General features: G+C 40.1%; 1 protein-coding gene across 1 annotated transcript in view; it reads right to left on the reverse strand.

The window, feature by feature from the left end:
- Nucleotides 1-1486: 1486 nt before the first annotated feature.
- Nucleotides 1487-17190, reverse strand: part of SYN2 (synapsin II) — a 192915-nt gene continuing 177211 nt past the window's right edge. The window contains exons 11-13 of the mRNA XM_069865687.1: nucleotides 9128-9188; nucleotides 5103-5394; nucleotides 1487-2512 (exon numbers count right to left, since the gene is read on the reverse strand). Of these exons, the coding sequence (XP_069721788.1) occupies nucleotides 2377-2512; nucleotides 5103-5394; nucleotides 9128-9188 (489 nt within the window). The 3' untranslated portion in view covers nucleotides 1487-2376. The remainder of the gene's footprint in view (nucleotides 2513-5102; nucleotides 5395-9127; nucleotides 9189-17190) is intronic.

Genomic DNA, 17190 nt, shown 5'->3' on the forward strand with positions numbered 1-17190 from the left:
ACATTGTGTGGGAGGATACACCATGCAGATTTGATTGCATCATCTTGCTCTCTCTTTTCTTTTCTTTCTTTCTTTCTTTTTTTTTCGCTCCAGATGGTAAAACAAAGACTGTAGTGAAACCCGTTTTCTCCCAGGAAGATGTGGGAGGGAATTTTATATGAGCGAGAAACTTTGCCTCAAGTTGAAATCTAGGGCCTGGGCTAATGAACCACCTGTAATTCACATTGTACTAAATATTGCTGAAACTAGGCATGTACTAATCATGAACCATGCCAAACTATGCATAATTACTATGCTTTCTCTGTAGCAGTAATTAATTTGCGTTAGCAACTTTGATTAATCTTTCTAATCTAAAAGTAAAGTGCTTCTTGGACATAAAAGGCTCCATAGCTGCTCATGGTTGTTATTGCAGCCCAGGGAAGGGTGTTTCATTCCAGTGGGGGGCAGGAGGGGGACAGCACTTGAAAAATCAAAGTATAGCTCCTATTTCTGAACTAACAGCAGTTAAAGCATTCTGTTTTGCCACAGAATTTGTCATATGAACTACAGGCTTCTGCACACAGTACATTCCTCCTCAAAGAAAAGAGAATTGTTGTGAATTCAACAGCAGCTTCTCTGAGGGCTGCTCCACGAAGATGAGGGTTACCTGCTGATCAAAGCAACCAAGATCTCATCATGTAGAGAGCAATGCTATGTACTCGACATTTGTAACGTTGCAGTGCAAACTTACTCATACATTCACTTTAGCCTCAAGCTGGAGGAAAGCATTGCTGTAGGCTTGATTGTCCAGCTGTGATATTGTGTCAGTCCTCATCATCAGTCCAAGAAGGGTGTCAGTTGTGTTACCTGTGAGTGATTTGGACACACCTGCTTTTCAGGAAATACGTGTGCTAAGATCATCAGCTTGGACTCTGTTGACAAACAGAGACCTATCAGGTGCTAATATACAAACTGAATTCTGGCATCACCGGAGATTAAAGTTTCCATACTTTGTTGCCAACCACCTGGCCCAAGCCAGGCTCTTCACCCAGAGGAATTCAAAGCGGCTGAAAGGACTCGTGTCATCAAATGGCGACTGCAATTTGCCTATCACATCTACAAGAGGTAAAATTTCCGAGGCAAGCAGATGTACCTCTACAAACCCATTACAAATCCCAAAGGGATTTTAAGTTAACATTGTGTTACTCGTTTTCTCCCTCGGACATTCTAAGATCTCAGTTATTTATTCTTCTTTCCCGTGTTAGCACTGTTCCCTGGCAAGGGATAGTGCAGTGTGCACTTTATGATAGGCAGACTGACATGATAATCATTTGGATGAGTTTGATTTAGATAATTATAGAAAAAAAAATAGCATCAAAGTGTGGGATCAATTCTGTTTTCTCAAGTTAGAGAAATATTTTTAAAATACGTATCTTATTAGAAAATGTAAATGCAGTTCCTAGAATTTATTTTTCATGATGCTGATTCAAAAAAGGAATTATTTATGATAGTTTATTTTCTTACAGTTGTGGTTTGTGTCCAGATATTTTACAATCATAAGGCTACTCTTTTCATATCAGTCAAAATAGACAATATATATAGATGTTGAAACAAGTTTTGTAGAAGACATTTTTTTAAATCAGGCATGGGACTTTACATTTATTAGAAGGTGTTCACAAAAATAAGGGTAACATCATGCATATTCTTTGCAACTAAACCCAGTTATGGTTACAGCTTGGAAATCAATTTAAATAGACATATGGAGATACAGTAGTACATATACACTCTATTTATGACATTGAGTTAGTGTACTGGTAACTCTCAGCAATACATCAGAACTCTACGACCAGCTGACGGAAAGATTGTATAAGGAGGAAGAAACTGCTTCAATTTCTCACATTATTTATGTGGCTCGACAAGAATGTCAGTGTGAATTGCCTCCTAAGTCTGGGAGGCAAGAACAAGTCAAGACTATACTTTTGCAGTACAAAACATTTACACACAAAATACACATGCATTGCAGCACACTGGGAATGGGTAGAGCAAGGAGAAACCCATTACTCAATGCTTTATTAACACACGTCTACAAAGGAGTCTCAAATAGGATTATATAGTTCAGTCACAGTAAGGCCACAATATTACAATGGATAAGGACCTTAGAATTCGGCATTCTGCATTAGTAATGGAACCCTTCCTTCTTTACAGCTTTTTACACGTGTTCCTGAATGGTATCTCATCACAGTTCTCCTTCTATCCTTTTCTGTTCTGCAAATTTAACATATTGCTCAATACAACAGTTAGCACAGTAGAGAAGGGTACTGGCACAGGGAAAACAAAACCTATGTAACATTCATGTAGTGTTTAGACTATATGCTGGGTGCGTTTAGATGAAGCTGGCTAATCAGAAAAAAGACTAGCAAAGGATTTCCTCAAGTTTCGAATAGTTTCAGCTTTTGCCTCATCTTCATTCACAGACGATCGGAAGAAGGACGACTCTGTGAAACTGAAGGCATTTGTCAAAGACTGCGACTTGCTGCAAGACAAAAATGCAACATGTTTTGTATTGTCTACCAGCTTCCACCCACAGATAATTCGTATAAATTAAAAGAAAACGAAAAACACCCATGAGATGCAGAGAGGGGAACAGAAGGGACATTTAGCACAAGCAATACAGTTAGGTGCAGCGTTTTGATTCCTCCTGCGCTTTGATTTGAGAAGGATGATCTTTTTATTCAGAGAACACGCTGCTTTTTTACAGAGCTGAAACACCATATTCCAGTAAACTGGATGATGCAAATTAGAACATAAGGAAAAAGGGGTCCTGCCTGCTAAATCCAAATCACCTTCCAACACAGGGTGATCAATAATTGTGTCCGTTAAGGCTGTGAACAGTTATGAACAAATTAAAATTAGGTCTATCAATAATAGTTTCCTAAAGTTGTAATGTGCTCTCTCTACATACATATATATATATATTGGACATCTGATCCTTAATGGATGCTTAAAAACACTTCATATATTTTCAAATAATACCCAAATCAGATCTAAGTTTTCTTTTCTATAAGCAGTTAGTCGAGCAATGCTAGTCTGGTTTCAGTGCTATTGTGTAACTGCAGTGTAAGTCTCTGTAAGCATGAATACAGGAACAAGAGACAAGAAGGAAAATGTTTGGAGTTTAAAACTTAACTCATGACTTGTCAGATAAAATAATATTTAAAAAGTAGGCTTGAATTTAAATGGAAAACATCAATAAGTTATAATCTTCCTACAATGACATCCATGCATTAGTAAAACTAGTTAACTGATTTCTTTTTTATCTTAGTCAGATTGTCTTATAGTCTCCACAGTCTGCAACTCCTCTACCCCCAAACTAATAATGTACAGCAAACAGTGCTACGGGCGTTTTAGGTTTTTCATAAATTATAGTTGTGTTAATGAGAATAGACTGATAAATGTTTGTTTGTACTCACTGAAAGAGGGAGGGTGGGAAGCAGCACTTGACTTGATTAGTAACACAATAAGTAGCCTAATTAAATATTTATTCACAGATTATTAACATGTACATACAGGTCAGGCAACAGCATGTGGGTGAATACAAAGCATACACATGCAAATAGAGCTAATCCTACAGGCAGGAGATCTGAGTCTCCCTGTGGACCTAAAACTGCTCTTCAAAGTTAGAACAACTACTCTTATTATGGCTTACATCTTAAAAAGTTTAATCTCTCCTTTTTTATTTTACTTTAAATAGAGGCCATTCTCTTCTACTTGAAGAGAAGAGGAATGAATCTAGATTTGAACAAGGAACTAAAGGAAAGGGGAAAAGCTGGGACATGGTATAGGGTACAGTTCTTCTGTACCTGTGCTTAACTGCTTTTCTTAAACATCAGCAACTCACAAGTTGTTTCGAACCAGTTTAGAGTCATTTTAAGAAAACTGACCTCCCTAATCTCTACCTATATTTAATAATTGATTAATTAGGTTGAGTTTTATGATTATAAAACAGAGTAAAGAATACACAGTCCCAGGAAGGCAAGGAAAATACAATCATCTTTGCACAGTGTCACCCAACACATCTTTTCCACTGACTTGTGCTCAGGTGAGAATTCAGAATTGGTTCATGCTCACATCAGTGTGTGAGTGGGTGGAAAAAAGGGGATCGGTGTTACTTGGATACAATGAAGCCTACGTGCCAGTCTTTGTACTTACCAAAACAAGTCAAATGTGCCTGTGACTCTATGGGCAACAGTGTGTGTAAGGATCTCTATGTTGAAAAAACAGCAAATCGCTGCTAATCCTTGCCCCGTGTTTTCTGTTCACTGGGTTTAAGCAGTGAGAGGTGATACAGAGCTTTTTTGCAGCTGGCTGGATAGGGCATCGCTGGCACACGGTGTGTCTGGGTTGTACATCACTTGTGCTGGACCGTCAACAGCAACGTACAACCCTGCACGAAGCACGACCGTGCAGAAACACAACCTGGCAGCCAGTGCCCAGCATGTTCACCAGGACTGGTTCTGAGACAGGCCTTTTGAAACTGGGATCTGTTGTCTGAGTGACTGAGAGGTTAAAAGTTTAAAGAGATAAGGCTTCCTTTTCCCTGTGCAGGCTGAGAGCACACCCAGACCATGAGTCAGTGACATAACAAGGAGAAAACGAATATGAGGAAGACAAAGAGGTTTCAGACCTAGTTGGGGCAGGAATTGCACAACTAATAAATGCAATGCTTAGGATCGTAGAATCATGGAATCACCAGGTTGGAACAGACCCACCGGATCACTGAGTCCAACCATTCCTATCAAACACTAAACCATATCCCTCAGTACCTCGTCCACCTGTCCCTTAAACCCCTCCAGGGAAGGTGAATCAACCCCCTCCCTGGGCAGCCTCTGCCCGTGCCCAATGACCCTTTCTGTGAAAATTTTTTTCCTAATGTTCAGCCTAGGATGTAACTAATGGTCCGTCTTCCTAATCATCAACGGAGAATAAGCTTTTGGAAATGGTTTAACCTCATTTGATGCTTGGGAACTTTTTTTTTCTGAATATTAGACCAACTCCCAAATTACAGCTATGACAACAAAACCTGTGTTAGGTGGAGAAAAGAAAATGGGTAAAGCAGATCTTACTTAAGCTGTGGATGAGACTGAGGCTTCTGTTGTGGAGCAGGCTGCGGAGCTGGCTGCGGAGCAGGCTGTGGCTGTGGCTGCGGTTGCGGCTCGGCTTCCTTTGTTAACCTGGTGCTGGGAGGACCTTGAGCCTGGGGACGTGGCTGCTGAGTTGTAGGTGCAGGCGGACGCTGTGGCTGCGAAGCCGAGGGCTTTGCTGAGGGCTTTGCTGATTGCCCAGGCGGGTACATGCGCTGGGGCTGCAATGGCTCCTGGCTTTGTGATTGCATCCCTTGGGGTTGCACTGGGCCCCCTAGGTTCAGCACAAGAAAAACTTCATGATGTTATAGGATCAAAGGAGGTGTATAAGATTTCATAGCCAACACTTTAAAATAAGCCTTGAATGTAATTAATTCTACTTTCGAGGCAAAATTCTATTCCTATGGATTTCAGTTTCGTGTAGTCAATACTACTAATCACAGTTGGTACATTAGTAACTTGCTTGGAGCCCCTATGATTCATCCTTAAAATTGGCAAGAACTACCAAATTTATCCCAGCAGTAGCAGCACTGACTTTAAATCACATCAGTGGATTTACACCCAGTACAATTTTGGCCCAGCTCCAGGAGGGGCTGCGAGATAACCAAATATACCAGTAATTTCAGTTTCAGCAACACAGCTACTATTTTCTGTGTAGTCACTGCATTTTTATTCCTCCAAATTTGTGAATTATTTCTGTAATATTCCTCTTAGAGTCACTCTTGTAACAATAAAACAACTTTACACTGAAAATCTCCAGCTAATTTAAAGCCTTTTGATAACCTATTTAACCCCTTAGTGAAATATGGCAAGCACGTTACAAGAAATACAAGAAAGTTATTACTAATTCTTTACCAAGGAGATCTTCCCACTGAGAAGGAAGTATACTGGCAAAATACTGTATCAAGTGTGAAACTATAACCTGCAGCAGAGACTTAGGTTGTGAAATCCATGGCTGAGAGATGCTACATCATCATACAGGGTTTTTTTTTCTGCTTTGCTGACTGAAACAGTGCTGTGTCAGATATCAGCGGGCACGCTGCTGCTCTATCAGATGTCTGCATGTGGTTTTCCGGGGTGCCTGTTGTTATAATTGAATCTGTATTCTCGCACGTGACAAGACACACAGAAAGTCTATGTTAAGGGGAAGAAAGGACAGGATGAAATTCTGACCAATCCGTTTGCATAATGATTCAGGCAGGGTAAGCACTTTGTTGAACAGTAAATACAGAAGACAACTGATCTAGACATTCTGAATATTTGGGATTTTTTAGTCTTGCATAGACACTTAGTGCAAGTAAAAGACTTAATAATCTATTCGGGTCTCTAAAAGAAAACCTTCGCATCTGGAAGTACTGCTGCAACATACAATTTGGTTTTAACTGCTGGTATAGCTAGCTTTCCACTCACTATGTGAGATTCCAGTGTGTGTCTGAGAACAGCATGTACTAATGCTTCAATAAGTTTTAATACAGTTGTAGCTGTGTGTTGTGGTGTAGAAAGATAAATAGCACATCCTGTGTGTTAAAGAATGTGCCTTCATTGTTTCTTAATTTGAACCTCTTTTGTAGGAAATATTTGAAGGTGATAACATGGTCTTGCAACATCTTAATAAGAATCATTTTCTTATTAGTCTCCTTTCACTCAATATCGAAAACCAGAAAGGTTTCTTTCCCCCACTTGTACATACAGGCTTGAATGCCAGAAACTTTACACTGAAGACAGATATAACTTTCTTTTATTGCACATTAAGCTGTACAAGATATTTCACATAAAAGATATACTGCTGTCACACTTCCAGCATTTGCTCACTTTCTTGCAGCTGGGTTGTACAAAAGGCAACAATCATGAAAGAAACTTTTACCAAAAATAACTCAACAAAACTGAACATTAAGCCTACACTGTAGAACATCTGTTCCCTGTTACCCACAATATTGCACCTAAGCATGCTTACATGCAGAGAGACAGTTTGGCTTGCTTCTTGGCTGTGGTATGGAGTAATAGCGTGTGCCCTTGGAAAGCCTTTACAGTCAACAGCTCCTATCTGCAACACCCATCTCTTCTTTGCACACACAACTCTCAAATGTCGTGTGAAAAGCACTTGTGAATACCTGGACTACTACATGCAGAAAATACCAACTGCTTGAAATAAAATCAGCCATCAGATTCATTTCTTCACCCCAGGGCAGTATGGTTTATTCGCTTGTGTCTGGAGGTAAGGATAGGTGAACCTGATTCTAAGTAGAATTTTCTTAATATAGAACAAACTAGCCAATGCCGTCATCAGAATGATCACTGACCCAGACAAATGCTGATCGCTAGAGCAAAATATTAATGTAATTTACCAATAGGTAGTAAACAGTAGCACCACAAACATTTAAATAGCTAATAATGCATACCTTAATTCTCATCTTACCAGCCAGCTTGTACAAATAAAAGAAACACTAAGAATGATGATTCTCGCTGATTAATTTTTTCCAGTGTTTGTAGGGAAAACAGAAGTAGAACATAAGACTGTTTTCCCTTTAAACAAAGTTGTTTGCACTAAACTAATGGCCACTACTCATCTCTGTACACATTCAAGATTATAGTTTTGTGGCTCACTTGCAACTAAGCTTTATGGTATGCTAGCAGTGTGTAGCTTGTGATCCTAGGCCAGATTTCTCACACCAGATTAACTGCCTGCCTGTGTATTTCATATACTGTTACATTATAAATTGGTTCTTGTGCAAAAATCACAAAGAATTCACCTACAGAAAATCTAGCAGCTGTCAGGCACCTCAAGTCTTTATCCATTTCAGAGTTCCAGCAATTATTATAAACACTACTTATGTTGATAATGCCGGGACTGATTTTTTCTTTTATAGCTACGTGGATACTTCTCAGTTTAAAATAGCAGACCTGAGCTGGTGGGGAAAACCACTGACATTTTTGTCTTGCATCCTAAGCAAGGGGCAAGATCCCCAGCTGGTTACGGTACCTTGGTCTACAGTCTCCTAACACCTCAGTAGCTGACAAAAATGAGCTCTTACAGGAAGCTTAACAGTCCTTGAGGTAATTCTCACCAAATCACCCGGGATTTAATTCTTAGGTAAGTATAAGATTCTTGAAAGTATTTGCATTAGTTTGCATTAAAAATCTCCATAGATTACTAATTCAGAGTGACAACAAAAGGTACTACTTAATTGAAATAGGATACATTAAATACTCACACTTTCACGGAGATATTGCACATAGGTGGCCCATTTACATAGCTTTGTAGCTAATAATTTAATGCAGAATTACTAAAAATATGAATACCAGTATGTAAAATAGAAGATATTTTAAATATTCCTTGGGAAGAACTGCATTTTATGGAGTCACTGAAATATTAGACTTCCACGTGGGTATAAGTAAAACTCAAACATTAACATCCTTTATAAAATTATAATTAAAAAGCCTCACTAGCAAATTCTAATCTAGACTTTTAAAAATATATATGGATCACCTACCTAGTAGTCATGCACACGCACAAAAAATAAAGGCTATGAGTACAGTGTGCACACACTCACAGAGTAAGCAAAAGTATTTCGATTTGAACCTTGGCGGTATTTTACTTAACGATATATAATACTCCAAAAATACTGTCTACCCATCCATACTGTACAGTTGCACGGGGCTCTAAGGAGGCACATTCTTTGTACACTGTTGACAACAGCCCTGAAATCACACATTTTACAGAGAAAGGTAGGTAAGCATTACACGCACAGACATGAACAAGTAAACAACCAGACGGTATAGTTGACACTGCATAGAAAAAACAGAGTCCAGGTCAGCACTGAAACAATGCAAAAATTTGAACAAAACTCATGTTTGCTTTTAAGATTGCGTGTTTGTTTCTTTTCTTTTTTTGTTTTTTTTTTTTTTTTCATTTTTGCCTTAACCTTTAGTCTCAATTATCTAAGTAGCCTGGACTTGTTTTGGTCCTACTGCAACGCCATTACAGTCGAGAATGTACTGTAAACAACCTTGAGGTGGTGGTCGCTGAGGTGGGATTTTGTTTGGCTCTGGCTCCTTTAGTGATCCACTCTGGAAAACACATTAGAAAACAGAAGAGAAAAAAAAAATTAGAGTAGCTTAGTTCCAATTTTCCACTAATTTGATGTTATTTTCATTACAAATCTCCTTATTAGTTGGGGCTGAGCATATACTTTTAATGTACTCCAGATAGCATTTTCTAACTGAGTTACTGTCTCATATGATATATGAATCTTGAATTAAATGAAAGCTCAGCTCTTAAAAACCCTGGTTTTTCCTGTGCAGCATGTGCTCCTGACACACACGGTGCCTCCTCAAATCTTACCTCTAATGGTGCGTGGTCCGTCTCCTTCACCTCCTAACACCTTGAACAACATTTCTGTATCTCATTGTTCCTGTTCTCTTTTTTAAGATAGACTGAATAGAAAATGGACTTCAACAGATACCTTGGTGTGATTTAAGAAGTAATTTGGTTTTAATTGCACTCACTTGTATCTGGAAGCACTAGCACAGCAGGATTTGTTGCTAGTGGTAGTTTAACTTTGATTCGCTGACTGTAAGCGGGGAGGGAGACTGACTACTCTAGGTTAGCTGTTTTGCTAAGCAAAACGAAAGAAGGAAGCAAACCCCACAGACAAATCATAAAAATAATTGAAATTACTTCATGCTACTCCATCTCACATGTTATTAGAAACACATGTAATACTTCACTTTTCAAAACAGGAGATCTATTTGGCAGTATCCTTTTCAAATGTATACTTGTCAGGAGGAAAAGATGGACCTGAACCAAAACCCCGGAGCAGAGGACCCTGTGGGAACATTAGTATATGAATCCTGACTTTGTCTTAGGCCCATCTCTAATATTCTGAGAAGCGAAACATGTGAAATCATAGGATTTAACAGCTTGGGGTTTTTTTATGGACCCAGAAAGTAAATTGCCATCTGTCAAGAGGGAAAAAATCAAGAATGTATTAAAGAGTAAATGTAAAGTTAATTAAACATGTTTCTTACAAAGCTTAATGTTGTTTTTCCCAACAGATCTGTATTTGATCTTTGCACTACAGAACTAAATCTTACTCGTAGTGCAGTGAATTCCTGTGCAGCAACCTAGAAGTAACGCTTTTTAAACATTACACCACCGCTCTGTTGTATTTGGCTGTTGCAAATTGCTTCGTCTGCTTAAGCTACATAAATAAAAGGACATAGGAGAGGCCCAGAACTCTAAACATTCACAGTTACCAGCCTTCAGGAGACCATAGAAAGAGTAAAAATGATACGCACAAAATGCACGAGGCAAAATCCTTATATTAAGTGATTAGTTCTCAGGAAGCATCACTGTAAGGATGAGGATATATAGAAAAAAATTTCATAAGGAAACACGCAGACACCAGAAAATTTTGAAGCACTTCAGTGTGGGTTAAAGTTGTCTCTGTTTTGTTTCTCTCCTTCCTCTAATTGCCTGAGCCACGCATAAAAGCTGACATTCTGTCCCATGCTTCGGTAACTTGGTATCCACTCTCTATGCGCTGCAGCTCCCTGAAATAACAGGCAATTACACCAGGAACAACTTGGACGCCAGGGAATGAGCCCAGAATCTTGAAAAGTTGCCCTGGAGGAGCTTACTCCTTTCATATTCCAGAGCCATTGTTCTGGTGCACCTGGCACCTTCCTCTGCGAGCCCTGGGGCGTTTGATGCTCTGGATTACAGACAGAGCCGGTGGTTCCTCGCAGTTGCAGGGTGACACACCACGTCTGCCCTCAAAGGGAAAGCATAAAGAACTACTTGGGCTCAAGCACCTCTGAGAGTTTCCTTGTGGAGGACCAAACACTTCATGTGATTTTTAGAAAGCACACATATTATTCTATAAGGAATATGACAATGATCGGTATGTGACAGACTTGCCAGCCTTCCCAAGAGCCACAACACAATCTACAGGGTTCCTTGACCGTGGCACAGGATCATGAGTGTTGCTACTTTTCTTCTAAAACAAAAGTAAAAGATTATGTAGGTAAAACTCATCTTTTATTTAGAAACTGAAAATGCAGGCTTGTTAATTTAAATCCACATCTACTTTAATGTTAAAACAACATCTGCAGGGCCTCTGTCTCCTCCATGCCTTGAGGCTGAAGCAAATCTGCCATTTGTTCCTGCGTTGAAATGGTCTTGGGTTTTATCTCATGCACCAAACTGCCTTGACATGACAACATCAGTGCTTATGCAATCTGCATATCTCCCCATCTTACAGAGAAATTATTTTATCCTAAATTAAGCTTTCAATAAACCTTACAGAAGCTCACTAATTCTTACCTCAACTGTTCTGAGAGCTTGGAGCCTTTGTACATGTTCTGTTGAAGATGTATTTCCCCCTATCTAGTCACTGACTGCAGCTCCTGATTTTACCACCCACGCATCCTTTTTTTCACCAGATATCACCTGGTGCTTCCAGGAACCTCACCCACACTCCAGGCCAATCACATGGGTATATTGCTTTTGCTAATTAGCCAACCCACCCAGGCTGACCCAAAAAGACTAATTAGCATTACATTCCTAATTGAGAAATCTTAGTCATGGTTTTTCAGTAGTCTGCATTAATCCAGTCCTTTTCAAGCATCTTTCTTTCAGACAGTCAGAAACCTTGATACCTGATATTAAAAAGAGGCTTTGAACCAGCCTTGTTTGCTGTCCTAAGCCAGGGTCTTATATAAAATCCAGGATTCTTCTGGAACACCTTGGCAAATCACCTCCATACTGCAACTTCTCCCGTCTCTGAGGTGGTGAGCCAATGTCAGAGCTGCAGCTCCCTGTAGGCAGCGCTGTCTCTGAGCACAGATGCTGGACTGGACCTGTCCTGCAGATGTATTCACCACTCTTGTTTTTTTCTTTTTTCCTTTGTTGCCCAGGCTAGAAGCTCACCCTTCTACCGCTTTCTTTCAGCACAAACACGTTTTCCTGTGCCGCAGTACTGATCTACAATTTACCTGTTGCTGAGTTCAAACGCTGCAGGAAGGATTCAAGGATTAGAATCCAGAATATGTATCAGGGAAAACAACCCTGAACAGATTCTTCTTTGGATGCTCAGGGCTAAAGTGCAAAATTGGTAGTAAAGAAGCTAGAAACGACAGTGTTTAGTATGGTTTAGGATTACCTAACCGAGGTGTGGTAACTGCTGTGGTAAGGAAGCCTTTCAGTTTTCATTTTATGGAACACAACTTTCATATCAAATCCAAAGAGAAGGGATTGCTGATGTTGATAGTAACATTATACAGAACTGCTTACAGTCCTCTGTTCAAAGGTGATTTACTGTTTATTTAACTATAATTAAAAAATACAACTTTGCTTGTGGAAATCTCTAAGCCACATGAATGCTGTAAGTATCCTACAGTGATTTCTCAACTCTGGGAATAAGAATTGATGCTTGGGTTGCACGATGGTCTTTAAGAATATTAGCGAGCTTAATTATAGCCAGAGCAGACACCCCACCACTTGTCCAGAAGACAGATGTCTCTAGATGTCTCTGTAGCACTTCCTTCCTTTCTACACTTCCCTGAAACAGTCTCCTTAAAATTTTAAGGGCAGAACTGGAGGAAAGATCTGGTTGTTCTTCAGACCGTGTTGTATTAGAATTCGATCAGTGGTGTTATTTCTTTTTCTATCTTGTATGTTTATATAAATGCAGATCGGATTCATACAGACTTGAATTTTGAATAGCTGAAGAATGCTGAAATGGGTGGGAGCAAAACCAGCTACTTGGCAAAGAAATAGCCCTTGGGCAAAAGAGATGCTAAACTAAGTCCCAGCAAAAATTGATTTTGATTTGTCTGAGTTTGAAGACTTCGTGAACCACAGTTGGAGCATGTATAGTTGGTTTTGGGTTTCGTTTGGTTTTCTTTGTAATGCAATGATAGAAGCTTTTCATAGGTATTTCAATATCTGAGGGGAAAGACATGTTTTTCAGGTCAAGAAGTAGAAGGATCAATTGAGAATTGCTAAAATATGAGCTGAGTTAGATCTCATAAAAGAAACAAGAATAGATTGTAAAACAATTAAGTCGCAAGAGACCTAAGAAAAAATGTGATTGCTAAGCAGAGAGGTAATTTAGATAATTTAAATACGGTGTCAATAGTAAATGAATGTGTGAAGTGTCCTAGATTATGATAATACAGCAGCAAGGGCAGGATGGCAAGTGGGATAAAAGCTAAAAATGAAACAAAACGAAAGATCTTTCTGGGCTCATATTGGTCAGAGCAGGTATTCTTCATCTTGGAAATCAAAACCAGCTGATTCACGAAATACAGAAATCCGTGCAAGGTATTTCTAACAACTGGAAGTGTACAGGTCACACTGGAGAAGGTTAAGCACTAATGCTGCAGGATTTATGTTGCAGTAAGGATGCGGCTGCTTAGGAGACAGGCAGTTACTAAAGCAAAACTAATGGGAAGGATGTAACAGGGATGTGGGGCTCAAGTAGAATTTGTTGTTACTTAAGTTGGTCCAAAAAAGTAGGTGTGTGCTACTCAAACCTGTTGATGATACAGAGCTGGAAGACTACAGGACCAAAATATCCCACAGAAAGAATGAAACTGATGAGGGAGTGTAAAAAAAACCCCAAACCCTCAGCAACTTAAATGCAATGTCCAAAGTAATTTCTTTATGGACTAATAACATGCATCTGTCAGAAATGCAGAGCTCACTAACTGAATTCTAATGGGAAAGGTTTGTGCAGTGAAAAAACCAACATCTTATCACACACTCAGTGAAGCTCTTCCTGTAGGTGTTAGGCACGATGCTGTGGATCATCTACACCCACCCTCCTCAAGAAAGGTGAATGTAGGCTGATGAGGCACCAAAAAGTGCCATTAAACTGACCAGGCAGATGGAGAGTCTGTAGCTGAAGCATTTGGAAGAACATGTCTTGCTTAGTTTAGCAAAATGAAGGTCTGAATGCAGAACAGGTGCTTTTTGGAAATATATTGTACTGGTAAAGAACTAGACAGGAAACAAACTAGACTAACGGACCAAGAAGAAATGTGGGCTGGAAAGAAGCACATATCTTATAATTTAGAAAAGCAGTAAGATCTTGAAGTGGCTTTCTGATTATGGAGCATACAAAAATAAGAAGCTCCTTAGTACCCTGTTGCTTACGGCTTTATACATTCAAGGTGCAGTGAGTGCATCACGGGTTCTTAGTGTTTGCTAGTTCAGATCCTACCATTTTGGGTGAAGGTGAGATAGGTGATACATCTGCTTCCCTGTCTGCCAGTCACGCTGAACAGGACTGCAAATGTTTTGCTATTTATTGTATCATATATTCCCTGTGGACTAAGAAAGGCAGTGACAGGCTTGGTAACAGCTAGAAAGGAGAGATGTGGGAAGGCACACCTTGAAAAGAAGCCACCTTCTCTCTGTCCAACACAAGGAGGGCAGTGAGTGTTCAGTTTGCCCTTCTCCACTGAGGAAATCTGTATGGGAAAGATACTTCCAGCAGAGCTGATGCCAGTCTACTGTTTCTGTGCGTTGAAGTTGTGATAAAGTTGTGATAAAGAATCCAAACATTTAGAGCAGAGTTTGTTATCGCTTAGCCAACATTCTAAACCACCTGCATAAAATCCATTAAGATCTTCTGAATGGGAAGCAAAATGACTGCTAAGGGGAGAAAACAAGGTATACGGCTTAAGCTTTACCTGGAATATTAGTTACAAAATGCACTGAAAAATGGGTTTTCTTAAACATCAAAAGGAGTTCTAACGTTGATTTTATAGGCAAAGTGTTTTCCATTGCTAGATAACAAATTACTTCCCATAGAACAGTTTCCTTCTTCAATATTTTTACACACAATCATAAAAATCAACACCCTAGCATGGACTCACTGCTGTTAAAAAGCACACTCCAGTATTTTTCTGGGACACTGAAACAGGTTGGCCATTCCAACCTCATTTTCTGTTATTCTGCTGAACAAAAATCATCTCACTCACCCCTAGAAGAGATGAGGTCTCTAGAGAAAAAGTAGGATGTTGATTGATCAGGGAAAAAGTTTCTTAAGAAGTAGCATCACTTGCTAAAGGCAGATGCTCCCTTGCCAGAGCCAGTCAGTAATTGTAATGGACAAGGGTGCAGTTGTATTTTATTGCTTAAAGAAGCCAGATTTCAACTTTTGTTTTTGAAAAGGGAACATTAAAAGCTTGCAGTGGCAGAGCAGCTTTCAGACAGTTCTTTCCAGTGAAAAAATTGCTCCCCTTAGACAAGGAAGGAATGTGGACTATGTGATAGGAGAGAGCTCCCCCTGCGTGCTAAAGCACCGGAGACTAAAATGTGTCTGTGTGCATGTTTCCACCAGAGGAAGAGAGCAGTAAGAAATGACAGGCAAGTGGAACTGGGGCAACACAGTGAGAAATGAACCTACACCCTTCTCAGTGTACACAGACGCCTCTATATAAACAGAGGATGAGGTTCCCCCTGGGGGAACCCTACAGTGTTGCAGGTCTTAAAAAAAACCCTAAACTGATTGTTTTTTTAATATGGGATGGCAAGTGATCCTTGCATGAACAAGAACAGATCAAGATCTTCACAGTGAGCTACAAAGATCCTGCATCAGAAGCAGCGGGACCAGCAGGGAGAGGGAGGGGATTCTGCCCCTCTATTCTGCTCTCATGAGACCACACTTGGGGTCCTGCATCCAGTTCTGGAGTCCTCAGCACGGGAAGGACATGGAGATGATGGAGTGAGTCCTGAGGAGGCCACACAGATAGAGGGCTGGAGCATCCCCCAACAAAGGACAGGCTGAGAGAGTTGGGGTTGAGAAGAGAAGGCTCTAGGGAGACCCCAGAGCAGTTTCTAGTACTGAAAGGGGCTCCAGGAAAGCTGGGGAGGGGCTCTTGATGAAGGAGTGCAGGGGCAGGGCAAGGGGAAATGGTTTTCCACTGAAAGAGGAGAGACTGGGATAAGATCTTAGACAGAAATGTTTTGCTGTGAGGGTGGGGAGGCCCTGGCCCAGGTTGCCCAGAAAAGCTGTGGCTGCCCCATCCCTGGAGGGGTTCAAGGCCAGGTTGGATTGGCCTTGGAGCCCCTGATCCAGTGGGAGGTGTCCCTGCCCACAGCAGGGGGCGGGACTGGATGGGCTTTGAGGTCCCTTCCAACTCTAACCATTCTATGATTCTATGATCCATTTAGAACTGAAGTTTATGCTTTGAAACAAGAGTCTGGGAAAATGATGGTGGAGATAAGAACAGAGCATAACACCTCTCCATCAATGGTTGCATGAGCTTCTCTTCTTGCTTCTCTAGGTGAGGCCCAAGTCCACAGCCACACAGAGGAACTACATTGGTTGGTCTGAACTGTGACAAGGTTCTGGAGTCTTTCCTAGGAGCTGAGATATAGTGGAGAAGGATGTATAAGCAACTTGGTCTAGTGGCAGGTGGCCAGATGGAGCATTGACCCACCACTAGGGTAGTGTCTGAAATGATGGAGGAGGGGGAGGTTGCTTCTTTTTCTTATGGCCAAATCAAGAATATTTGAAAACGAGCTGCTCTGTTTTGAATTTTTCTGTAATTTCTCTTGGTGCTTATCCTTGTTTAAAAATTTTAACACGTATTTAGCACATGGTCATTATTCAAAATAAACTGTGGCAATGACTGCTGGGGAGAGGAACAGAATCCTTGCAAGTTAAACATGGAATAAAGCCAAATAGATTTGCTTAAACAGGTCATGATTTAAAGGTCACAGAACTCAAATAAAAAAGTCAAGTGGAGACAGAGAATGATAACAAAAAAGTAGATGGGAAACACCCACCACAGTGGGGAAAAGGAAAGGAGACCAAGAAAAAGCCTCCAAAAAAAAGATATTTCTATTACATTCAGCTTAAGTAAACAAAATCAGAGAATAAAAATAGATGGAAAATAAGATAAAATAAAAATTCAAATGGATGCAATATGATAGTAATTATAGCACTAAGAGAAACCAGAGAGATATAACTAAGACTCTCCTCTTCTGTCTGTGTATGTGGCAGCTATTGCCCGTTCCACAATGATGGGATTACTGGTTTCCTTGTTTTCATTT

Source organism: Phaenicophaeus curvirostris, chromosome 11, assembly GCF_032191515.1.
Source record: "Phaenicophaeus curvirostris isolate KB17595 chromosome 11, BPBGC_Pcur_1.0, whole genome shotgun sequence".
Taxonomy (NCBI): domain Eukaryota; kingdom Metazoa; phylum Chordata; class Aves; order Cuculiformes; family Cuculidae; genus Phaenicophaeus; species Phaenicophaeus curvirostris.